The sequence below is a fragment of the Carassius auratus genome, chromosome 46 (assembly GCF_003368295.1).
Source record: "Carassius auratus strain Wakin chromosome 46, ASM336829v1, whole genome shotgun sequence".
In the NCBI taxonomy this organism is placed as follows: domain Eukaryota; kingdom Metazoa; phylum Chordata; class Actinopteri; order Cypriniformes; family Cyprinidae; genus Carassius; species Carassius auratus.
The window spans coordinates 15,943,463-15,956,382 of record NC_039288.1 but is presented as its reverse complement, the minus strand read 5'-3'; the positions used below and the strand labels follow the sequence as shown (position 1 = coordinate 15,956,382).

The window sequence follows — 12,920 nt, the reverse complement described above, 5'->3', positions numbered from 1 at the left end:
CACACAGCAGTGCTGAAGGACCAGAACCAAAGCAAACTCTGCAGATGACTTCATTAACACGCAAAGACTGCAGACAAAAGAGCATAATGTGTTTCAATGGAGTGCCCAGCATGCATTTAGAGCCATTCTGGAGGTCAACGTTAAGAATGTCAGTTAGTTAAACTGATATGTCAAACTTTACAGGACACTAAAATATCATCATTACATTTGCAAACTACCTTTGCATCCATTTATTGTGTCATGCTTATTTTGCATAGTTTAATTGCACTGTAAAGTACTGCAAAACATATTCCATCAACATCAGAATGATTAGTTATAAAATACATAGTTTATATTTTTTTACTTTTATTTTTTAATCTGATGTTAAACTTTTATTTAATCAAATCAAATCAAAGCAGTAGTGCTGAGTTACACAGCAGTTTATTGTAAGAACTGGGTAAAGTTAGATCCATTTTGAGAATACTGAGAACAACAAACGGTGTTGTTGGTTAACGATGATCTACCAGATTGTTCACACTTCACCTTTACCTAGTAGACAGAAGTGAAATAGAGGGTGCAGATTGCGTCAGATAAAGCTTTGGGCACACGGACACTGAGGAAGTCATGATCAGTGTTTTAATGTGAGCGAGTGTGACAGTTAGTTGGATTTGTGAATAAACGCTTCGAAATGAAGCTCTCTTGCCCTCTGATCTCTGGGCTCCTTTTGTCCTTCATTTTCTTCAGAGGTAAGAGCCACATCGAGTCTACACACCTGCTCAAAATACTAGTTAGTTTAATAATTTTGTGTCTCTTTTTTATTATCTTGGGTTTAAGGTGTCTTTGTTAAGGTAGCGTTTATCATTTGTTATGTTACCCTGATGGCATTTTGACTTTGTGATCTGTCTATACATGTTAATTAGTCATAATTCATGCAAAGTCATTTTTTTATATATTACACACTGCCTTCTGTTTATCATATGTTTTTGGTAACACTTTAAAGTATTAGTTAAATACATTAAAATGAACTGATAATGAACAACACTTCTGCAGCATTTATTAATCTTAGCTAATGTTAATTCCAACATTTACTAATGCATTATTAAATTAAATTTAGGAATTAGGCAGACGCTGTTATCCAAAGCGATATACAGTGCATTCAGGCTATCAATTTTTACGTCATGTGTTCCAGTACTCTACCAATTGAGCTACAGGAACATTATTACAAATATTATTATATTATTAAAAATATTATTAAAAATCAAAAGCTGTGCTTGTTCACATGCACTGAGAATTAGCATTAACTATCAAGTGTAGTAAGGTTTTGTCGGCTTTGAATGTATCTAAATGAATTGTATTCACATTTGGACTGCCTGTCCAAAAAAATAAAAATAAATGTCACACTCTCTAGTATGTCATTGGCTCCCCTTTAGCTTTGATAACAGTGTGCATTCATCATGGCATTGTTTTGACAACCTTATGCAACATCACAGTGTTTATTTCCATCAGGAGTTGTTCATTTTTGGGTGATATCTGTTATTGAGAGTTGGAAAGTCAAACCACTCTGAAAAGTCGACTATGGCACATCCTAAAAACTTTCAATATGTTCAAGTTCAGGACCCTTTGGTGGCCAGTTTATATATGAAAATGATTCCTCATGCTTACTGAACCAGTTTTTCACAATTTGAGCCTGATAAATCATCATTTTCATCCTGAAATATGGACATTGTCTTCCAACATGGCTGTTTTAGAAATGAAAAGTTATGCACTGAATTGGTCATGGTTAGAATATTTGCAAACACATAACATGCCAGAAATGTATTAATCACTGCAATAATAATCCAAGCCGAGACTCTAAAGTATTTGCTCATTTAAATCCAAACATTGACTTGTTTTTTGGCCAGGCAATGAATTATATACTGCTAGTATTAGGAAGATATTGATATTTCTGTTTTACAATTTACAGTAGCAGTACAGTGTTTTGTTATTAATAAACTAGGGCTAATTTATGGAACATAATTGCGTTATATGCTCCAATCACATCTCTAGTTCACTTTTCATCCAATACTAAGACAAACTTTATTGTACTGTAAGCTTCTGTAGAGGTTCCTACAGCAAAAATTTTTTCTAAATATCAAATGTAGTCAGAAATATTGATCATGAATGAATGCTAATGTTAAAGGTTTGTTTATCAATTCTTTCATAGGTTTCAGTCAATATCTCTGTGTTTCAGAGGGTAAACAGAATTGTCTATAAAATTGCTGAATAATTTTCTGGCAAAAAAAAATTATCAGTACACATATTTTTGTTTTGTTTTGCGTTGTCTTAAATAGTCACTGTTTGAGTAACAGAAAAGTCCTCAAAGCCACAAGATAATAAAAGAAAACGTTCCTGTGTTTTGTGTGTGTTTATCTTTTCTCACAGATTCAAGTGAGGATCTGTCTGTGAGTCAGAGTCCATCCAGCATCACTGTGAATGAAGGACAATCTGCTCGAATCAGCTGCTGCTGGAATGAAACCATACAGAATGCTAAAGTTGCTTGGTACTTCAAAGATACAAAACAAAAGCAGGATCCACAAGAACATACAACACAGAACTGTACAGTTCTGAACCTCATAAACATACTTAAAAATGCTTCAGGTCATTATGTTTGTGAATTGACTCAAGATATACCAATCCTGCATAGGAAGAATGGTAGTGGAACAGTCATAACTGTCAATGGCATACTAGCAGAAACGACAACAACTGGTAAGTTATTAAAAAGCTAAAAGACCAGCATTACTCATTCAGATCATCTGCTGCTGGAATAAAAGTAGTCTGGAAGTAAACGTGCCTTTTATTCTAAAATTCCCAAATAAATAAAATGTAGGTGGTTATGTTTGTAAAGTGATTAATAATAATAATAATAATTTGTCTGAATGCACTGTAAGTGGCTTTGGGTAAAAGTGTCTGCTAATTCAAAAATGTATTTAAATGTATCTCAAAGCACTGAACAAAAACAAATAATACACTGTATAAAATAATACAACAAGCAAAAATATGAAAAGAAATACAAATCAAAACAACAACAAATAAAACTATTTTAAAAATAAATAATACAATTTTTAATTAAAAGCTACCCCCCCCCCCCAATTTTATTTTATTTTTTAAATTCTAAGAGTTTTAGCTTGCCTTATCTTAAAGAATTCCACAGTTTTGGAGCTAATGAAGAAAAATCTCACATCAATCTTAAAAAAGTTAATGGAACATTTAAAAGGCCAGTTTCAGATGAGCAAAGGTCATGTGTTGAAGTAGAATGAATTAAAAGCTCAGACAAATATTGAGGTGCCAACCCATGCAAAGCCTTGTAAGTAAGCATCAAAATGTTAAAATCAACCCTAAAACTAACAGGGAGCCAATGTAAAGAATCCTGGTAAACACAAAAGTGTTAATCAACCTCTCAGCAACAGGAAAAGACAGCATTGAACGTAGTCTGGCAATATTTCTAAGATGAAAAAAAAAATGAGGAAATCAAAACATCACTGTATGCTCATTCATTCAACAACTGAGATGGTTCACAATTCTAATCCAATAAAATTGGTGTTGCTGTTGGAAGACATGCAACATAATGTAATTTAAGCAGTATCAGATTTTAAGACTGTTGCATAAAGAGATAATCCAATTTATCTGCTGTGTTACAGTCAATGTTCACACACTTTCAAACCCGGCACGGGGTGAGTATAACATGTTACTGAAAACATATTGTTCTGTGTAGCAGTTAGTCCGTGTTGTCTGGATGTGTTGAGTCAGGGATCATGTGGATGATTTGGGTTTCTCAAGGTTTTATTGTCAGTCTCTGTTGTCTGTGTCTAATAAAAGTGCATAATATGTTAATAATATTTTAAATGTATAATAGTTTCCTAATTTAATAATCGTCATTATAATTTCTCATTAAAGTAAAACCAGATGTCCAGACAAATCCAGAAGGTGAGAACTATCATTATTTGGATCCTAAAATTAAGATTTAATATGAATATTGATGCTTTTTATCTTAGATGTAAAAGTTCAATGTACAGTAATTTGTTAATCTAAAGGAACTGATTTTTCATTTGTACAGTCTAGGTACAAATGTAAGGTACCTTTTCAAAAGGTGCACCTTATTTACCTCCAAAGGTTGAAGATTGGTTCCTTAAAGTTTCATATTAATACTTTTTGAAAAGGAACCACCCCAGTGACAGCTTGTGTACCTTTTTTCTGATAGTATAGAAACATCAATGATGAACCCAAACCCAGTTTTTTATTAATTTTTTAAAGGATTATAAGGCTAAAAATCAGTTGAAACTGTCTTCATATCTGTGATCTACCATGGTTACAAAATCAGTTAAGATTTGATAATCGTCTAGTGACTCCCAGGCCTGAGTTAGGCTTTCCTCTTTTGTAGAATTCCCTTAAATTCTCTCATAAAAGTAGGATGTGCATCAAATAAACTACAAAGACTCTTGAGTAGGTTCTATGTTTTTGTAAAATTTCTTAAAAAGATTAATTGTTTTCTACAGGTAGTTCGCGGGATGTTGTACTCATATATATTTTCAGAAGTCTGCCCTTCATCTGTCTGCTGGTGGCGTTCTTTTACCTAAACAGGGACAAAAAACAAGTCACTGCGTCAAGACCAGGTTACTGTTCAACACAAACTTCACAATATACTTTAGCAGTTTGTTTAGTCTTTAACCAAACAGACCAGCTCTGTGATGAAGAATTTAATTCAAACTTAATTACAACATTTATTCTGAAACAAAAAATAAATGTGAAAACTGATAAAGGTACAGTATAATTAACACCTTTCATGGTACCATTATCACATGCATCCTAAGAATCCCAGAATTCCAGAATGCTTTCCAATGATTAAACAAAAATCCCAGATGATGCAAGAATAATGCTCAAAAGATGATGATTAGAAACATAATTCATGCAAAAACAATCAATAAAGATCATTAATGTCACAATTTAACAACCTCTGAGTTCTTATCTTGAAAGGTCTACTTTTAATTACAAATACATTTCATTACAGACATATTTAATTAAATGTATTAATAATAATACTATTTTTTTCTGAAATACTTGACAGAATATTCAGATTTTTAAAACCAAAGCAGTGGTGTATGAATTTGTGGCTAGAGGTCAGTTTCTAACAATATCTCAGACAGTTTGTTGTCATGCATGAGCACTAATAGTATATTTTTGTCTCTGTGTTATGACAAAGTGTGGTAAATTAAAAATACTGGTTTGTACCACAGAACAGAAGTAGTTAAAAGAAAAGTTCACCCAAAAAATAAAAATCATGAAAATGTGCTCATCCTCAGACTTTCAAAGATGTAGAGATGTAACTCTTCAAAACAGATTAGGAAATAATTAGCATTACAGTGAATGGGTGCCATCAGAATGAGAGTTCAAACATCACAATAATTCACAAGTAATCCACATGTCTCCAGACCAACATTTAATGTCTTGTAAAGTGAAAAGCTGTGTATTATGAGAAATAAGTCCAGTATTTATGCACTTGAACTGAAAAGTCCATAATCCATAATAATGTTTCCTTCAAAAGTCCATCACCTGTTGTCTTCTCACATCAAAACCCACCAATACATTTGTTTATAACTGTTTTGGACTGTTTTCACTTGTAAACGTTGCTTGATCTGTGCAGATTTCTCTCCTGACTTTTTAACTGGAGAAATCATTATTTCAGATAGAGGACTTTATGGATAGAAGTAAAAATATCTTAATGATAGATTTATTTGTTAGAAACATTCATCTTTTCGCTTCACAAGTCATTAATTGATGGACTGGAGTGTGGTGTGATGTTTTTATCAGCTGTTTGGACTCTCATTCTGACGGCACCCATTCACTGCAGGGGATCCACTGGTGAGCAATCACTACATCTTAGATGGCTTGTGGGTGAGTCAATTTTCATCACATTTTGAGTTTTTCCTCAAACTGTTTGTTCAAAGTAAACGTTAATTCCCTTAGATTAGATTTTAATAAGTAACTTAATTCTTTCTTTCTTTCTTTCTTTTCAATCTGAAACAGTGGAGCATGCTGTAGAGTCAGGAGAAAGACCAGATGAAGACCTGGAAGCTGGAGAGACACAGAGGAGTGAAACTGAAGAGGCGAAACAGAGTGAGAATGTTCCTGAACAAGAGAAAAAGATGGTTGTTAACAACCAGAAACCTGAGGTTACTGCTACAACAGAAGAAGAAAAAGATGAAGAAAAACAGATTGATGTAGTTGTAGACACTGAACGAGGCACATCTCCAGTGCATGATGATGATGAAAAAAACAAGACTGAATCTGTTGTGAACACTGATAAGAAGACACATCTAATGACTGATCTTGAAGAAGTGACTGTTTCTGTTCTGGGCGGCATTGTTTCAGCTCTGTGACACACACACAGGAAATGGTGTTATGGGTGTGTTGTTCAGGCCTATGATGCCACTTCCTGCGTAATTGCCTGTTTGCAGACTCATAATGGATTTGCATTGATTTACACTGAATTCTGAAAGTAGATGAAATACTGTATAATATGTATTGTGCATGCATGAATCTTTTAGTCTGATTGTATGTATTGTGGGATTGTGTATATGATTGTTTATCTGTGTCTTTGGTAAATCGAAAGCGAGATCAGTGTTGTGGTTTAGGCTTCGCTGTGACAAAATTAGTTGCGTTGGGAGGGGGTGAAATTCTGCGAGTACGAGAGTGTCATGCGTGTGAAAGGTTGTGATGTGGGAGGAAAGTAGAGTCCAGATTCTCTACAGATGCTCAGAAATGAAGTGTTCCTCCAGACTCCTGTGTGGACTCCTCGTGTCATGCCTTTGTTTCAGAGGTAAGTGCCAATCGAAACTCCTTCCTGAATGAAAACCTAGCACAGATGCTCCAGGAGACTGTTCTGTATAGTACAAAATCAAGGAAATCAACTGTCTGTAAAGCTGTGAGAGGATGCTGCCTTTCTGTGTTCATCGGGAGACATTTTTTTGTAGCATTTTGGACTATTTTAATAAACACTTCTGAAGAGTTGTCTAGTTGTATAATTAGAGCATATGGTTATTTTTTTCTGCCATGTTGTTGATCGATTTAGAAAAACAAATTTCCTCTTCGTTATTCCTTTGTTGTCGTTATTTGAACATATGTTTTATAAGGTAGAGCTATATAAGAAATTAAAAGGTACTACTACTAAGAAAGGTGGAAGATTTTCACATATAAATTTTGCAAAACATTTTTTTTAAACTAGCTAAGTCACTCTTTTGTAACTTTTGTAGGCATGAACAGAAAATACTGTGAACAGCAAGCGGCCTACTTTGACTTGATTAGACTAATGTGATCTGTAAGAGCTTTTATAAGAGATAGACATCGTGGTCTTTATATTTTTTCACAATTATCACCCATTATTTTTGACATCATTTAAAAACAATTTTGTTACCATTTTCTTTTCTTTTTTCACACCATGATATGGTTTTATTTCAGATTCTCACCAGCGGTTTTGCACCATCGTGACAGGCTTTTTTAATTTTTAAAGAGATGTTTTCTTATAGTGGGTCTCAACAAACTTATCAAAATTCTCAATAACAAAATTCTCAATAACAGATATTATTGAATCTTTTAATTTTTTAAGAATTCAATATTTCAATTTTTTTTTACAAATTTTTTTTTGTTTTTACATATTATATGTATGTATTTTTTGTTTTTTCTACAATGTTAAATGCACTGTTAATAAGAAAGAAATCCTTTAAAATAGGGCAAGTATTTATTTTTTTATGCATGTTTGACCTGTATTTTAAATTAAGGACTTCATTGCGTTATGTTTTATGGTTAACGGAAATATCTGTAAAATTGCTGAATAATGTCCTAGTAAAAAAAAAAGAAAAGACCAGTACCAGTTTTTATTTTTTTATTTTTAAATAAATAAAAAAACAGTTTGAGTAACAGAAAAGTCTTCAAAGCCACAAGATAATAAAACAAAACGTTCCTGTGTTTTGTGTGTGTTTATCTTTTCTCACAGTTTCAAGTGAGGATCTGTCTGTGATTCAGAGTCCATCCAGCATCACTGTGAATGAAGGACAATCTGCTCAAATCAACTGCTGCTGGAATGAAACCATACAGAATGTTAAAGTTGCTTGGTACATCAAAGATACAAAACAAAAGCAGGATACTCAAGAACATACAACACAGAACTGTACAGTTCTGAACCTCATAAACATACTTAAAAATGCTTCAGGTCATTATGTTTGTGAAGTGACTCAAGATATACCAATCCTGCTTAAGAAGAATGGTAGTGGAACAGTCATAACTGTTAATGACAGTCTAGTAGAAACGACAACAACAACTGGTAAGTTATTAAAAGATTAAAAGACCAGTCATAACTGTCAATGACATAATAGATAACAAAATAATGACTAGTAAGATTTTTCCTTCACAATACGATTTTTTACAAATCCCAATACAGTTAAAAATATTAAAATACCACCATTATTAAAATCATACAATAATAATTTCAGTTCAACTAATTCAGTCTATTTCTTCTGTTGAAGTTTCTGACCCGTCTCAATCTACTCAGAGTCCACACAGTGCATCAGACGCTTCAACATTATTGCTGCCTCTGTCTCTGGCTGCTGCCATCGGCCTGCTGACCTTCTGCTTGGTCTTCAGTCTGTTCAAGATGAGAAACTCCTGTAAAAAATCAGGTACACGTCAATACTGAGACTCATTACTGGTGTGTTTGTGCTGCTGCGTTGTTTTTATCGTCTGCGGTATTGCTGTACTTTTGCAAAGCTTAGACTCATTAAAAGTTCCTTAAGAATTATAAGGCTTTTTACACCAGTTATTCCCAGTATACTATTATACTATAATCACAGCCAGTGTGTTTATTATTCATTCACGGATTGGACGAATCGGACATTTTCTTCAGCTTACTAAACAACAGCACCACTCAAAAACAAATAAAAAACATTAAAAATAAAAATAAAAAACTTACACTGACTAACAGTACAGTGAATGATGCAAGTTCATGTAATATGAAAAATCATGTAACTTATGTCACAAAGTTGCTGTGTGAGCAGGTCTTTCATGTCAAAACTTGTCAGATTTTGTAGCGTGTGGCCCCCTGCCCAGGAAGTGCAAGTGTTGAGCTCATTTAAACATATTTAATGTTACTTTTTAAAAGGAACAGTTATTATTCTAATGAATAAATAAAAAAAACATTGCAACAAAAATTCCCAAATATTACTTTTAAAATAGTATATTTTTTATATTATATAAAAATATATTATATTTTCAAATATTTGTATATATGTGTAGAATATAGATATAAATATAGAATATATAAATTGTATCTGACTTAAATTTTATTTTTATGTAATATATATATATATATATATATATATATATATATATATATATATATATATATATATATATATATATATATATATATATATATATATGTAACATTGTTATTTTTTGCAGTCATGCATTAGTAAAAATAGTTTTAAATAATGGGCTGCAAGTCACATGAGTTCTTTCTGAATGGATCACTAACAGCATGAAAATCAATGTTTTTCTATGCAATTAATAAATAATACATTTACAAAATTGTCAGTTTTCCTATTCTATTAATATTAATATTAATAATGTTCATATTGTAGGCCAGTGTAGTCTGTATTAATATTAATTTTACAAATAATATATTATATTTGTATTTATAATTTTACTTAATATATTTCTACAATATTTCATCTGGTTTCTGAAGTGGTGCCATTGCTCGAGTTACTTGCATTAATATTTCAGTTGGCTGTGTCTCACACACTCCTGCAGGTGTTTTTTGTTGTCTGGATATAGCTTCCATGCAATGACTTTAACATCTCTGGATATAAGCAATGCTACTTATAGTATTAACAGCTTTGTTGGTTTATAAAGGGAACAGTCTATTTTTGTTTTGTCACATTGCCCACTTCCAGAGTAGACATTTTGTCATGCACACTGCATAGACTTCTGTGGCTTATTCGGCAGCGTAAGCTGTCTGGTTCTGTGTCATAAAAAAAGAAAAAAAGAAAAACAAAAAGTATGGTTTGAAAGGCATGCCTTTTAATTCTGCTTAAAAAATGAAATCAGTTTTGGAGATGAGAGAAGTCTGGTATTCATTAACCTACACAAACATATTTACTAGATTAAAAAATCTATAATAACAAATCTGGTTTAAAAGATTATGCATGGTTTTGAACTGTCATCATAGATATTTGGATGTAGCCCTTAATCTCAATGTCTGTATCTTACTTCAGAGCGAGTGGTCATTCACCAGACACCCAACAGTGAAGGTGAGGAGCATGAGCACATGGAGGAAGAGAACGGTAGCACAGGCTCCTCTCGAGGATCCCTCCAATGGGTAAGTCAGCTCCGACCTCATGAGAAGTTTAAATAATCGGTATAAAATGGCAAAATTACATGTTTTATTTTATTTTATTACAATAAAAATGCGAAATAACCTTATATTAGTGCCGCAATGTGAGTGCGCTGTGCTGTTCAAATAACAAATGCATTTGCACCCATTTGTGCACCCGCGCTGGTCTTAGAAAGAGGTGTATATTTTGTGATTTTGAGGAACTGAAAATAGATTGCACCTTAGATCAACTCAAACCAGGTCTAAAGTCTGGTGCAATATTTTTTCTATGCTATTTTCTTTGCGTACACCTTTGAGTTTTTTTACAAAATAATACACAAGATATAATTTTCAGCATGCAGTAAGCTAGTATTCAATTTCAAACAGAGCCAAACCAACATTTGGCGCCATGGGTGTGTTTAGAAACCAACCAACACACTCATGAAAACGCGTCTCACCAACACATTAATGAAAACAACTTAGTTTAACAAATAGTTGTTTTCTGCTACAAACATGTTTAGGCTTTATATATAGACTACGGTAGGAGTTGTATGTTTTTGCATGACACAAAATAATAACTTTTTAGCTTTAGTCGACAAATGGCTGACCGTTACTGTTGAAATAGTTGTAATTACGTCAGCTGTAGTTTCAACATTGAAAAAAATTTTTTTTTAATAACATTTAATGCTAAATGGTTATAAAAGGTTGTCAAAATACTTATAAGCCAGGCTGAAATTCATTCTGTCAAAAAGGTGTTGAAACAATGTCGCAAATCAACATTAATTCAACAAAATCAAAAAGTGATTCAACCTTGATCCATAAAATTGGTTCACCTGGGGATTAACATTAAAAAAGACATCTGGGAGTGTGTTCTGTATTGTTTACATTTTGGGAAATGTAGTAGGTCATTTGAATTATTCATACATATGCATATGAAGATTTGCATAATGCAAATTCCAAAACAGATGAAGGACCCTTGACCCAAATCAACAATAATGCATTGCAATACAGGGCACAATAAAATGTGTTTCAAGTAGACACAAGTAGCTTGCTATATCTTTATCTTCTGAATTAAAAATGTTATTGCTCTGGATTGTTTTGCTTCCCACATAATTGTATGATGTCATAAAGCACAATTTCTGAGCAACATCGGCAGTTCCACTGTGAGAGCATGCAGCAAGATCTGACTGACATGCTTCTGAGCCTCATTTTGTGTCAAATCTGCTCTTTTGTATCACGTCTCTTTAAATTCTCTAGGATTCTGATGAAAATATTCTCTCTCTCTTTCTCTCTCTACAGTATCAAGTGCCTGTTTACTGGTCTTACTTTGATCTACAGAAGGGTGAAGACGAGTGACAACCAGAAAATAAAGACAAACTTGATGTTCAGTTCATTGGATTGCATTTTGCATTCTCTATCTCATTTTTGTAAATAGAGGAAGCGATTTTAATCTTCAGATGCTAGAACCCCTCGGTTGAAGCTCTTGATTGTGGTAGCAGATGTTAATCTTTTTTTTTTTTGTATAGAAGCTCTTTTGATTGTTTTATTCTTATTTTAAAAAAAAAATCATCTTCTTTTTTTTATGAGACTTTCTTTAATTAAAGTAAAGATGTGTCATACTTACACGCATGAAAAACTACTTGTATTTCATGCCCAGACAGATGCAAAAAAATTTGTAATAAAGAGTTTTATACTGTACAGATGCCTTGCAGATTTCTTAGAAATGTTTCTAAGGCTTGATTCTGAAACATTCATACTGTGGTTTCTTTTGCCATTTAAAAGAAAAGTCTGTAAAACCATTGACTATGATTCTTGTGTACGTGAGCCAGAGGAGACTGAGGTAGATGTTGAGTTACAGGGTGGAAACTGTGATGGTATTGACAGGTCAATGGCAGGAAATGGAATCTGCAGTGCATCTGGTTTCCTTTGACCTTATTTTCAACATGATACACTTGTGGGTACTTCTGTTGACCAAACAAACAAAGCAACAAGTAATACAAGTAAATATAATTAATTGGTAGTCACATAGAATAAATACACCAGTTTATTTCTTATAGGAAAATAGAACTGATGATGACATCAATTATATTTACATTTTGACTAAATCTAAAAAAAAACTGTTCCTTTTCATGATACCTAGAATCAATTTTTCTCTTCCACACCTCATAGTTAAGAATTTGAACATCAAACAAAGTAAGACAATAGGAAATAAAGAGATAGAGAGATAAAAAAAGGAAATAAAGAGATAAAGAGAAAGAATTCAAAGAATATTTTGTTTCTACACATTTTATTGAAATATACAATATAACTGTATTTTAGCAGGCAGCATAATAGCTAAAACCCTTTGAAGAAAACAGCAACCTAAGGAAGTGAAGTTCACACACAAGTAAGGGAGCATTGTGACTTAAGTTTACTTTATTCAGGGTATATGTGCAGGGGCATTAGTATTAGTCATTAAAACACACACACACACACACACACACACACGCACGCATTAGCTTATTAAAAGTCATGGTCTGTATGGTTGAACAGTGAGGCATGA

General features: G+C 32.9%; 2 protein-coding genes across 2 annotated transcripts; both read left to right on the top strand.

Moving 5' to 3' along the window:
* The first annotated feature begins 638 nt into the window (after positions 1-638).
* On the top strand, positions 639-6,449 carry LOC113064364 (uncharacterized). The gene is made up of 6 exons (XM_026235126.1): positions 639-725; positions 2,401-2,724; positions 3,657-3,689; positions 3,913-3,942; positions 4,512-4,628; positions 6,040-6,449. The coding sequence occupies exons 1-6, from the start codon at positions 668-670 to the stop codon at positions 6,390-6,392; spliced, it is 915 nt and encodes a 304-aa protein (XP_026090911.1). The 5' UTR covers positions 639-667; the 3' UTR covers positions 6,393-6,449.
* A 138-nt stretch (positions 6,450-6,587) lies between these two features.
* Positions 6,588-11,891, top strand: LOC113064365 (uncharacterized). Its single transcript, XM_026235128.1, has 5 exons — positions 6,588-6,832; positions 8,006-8,332; positions 8,535-8,687; positions 10,281-10,384; positions 11,678-11,891. The coding sequence occupies exons 1-5, from the start codon at positions 6,730-6,732 to the stop codon at positions 11,732-11,734; spliced, it is 744 nt and encodes a 247-aa protein (XP_026090913.1). The 5' UTR covers positions 6,588-6,729; the 3' UTR covers positions 11,735-11,891.
* The last annotated feature ends 1,029 nt before the right edge of the window (positions 11,892-12,920 follow it).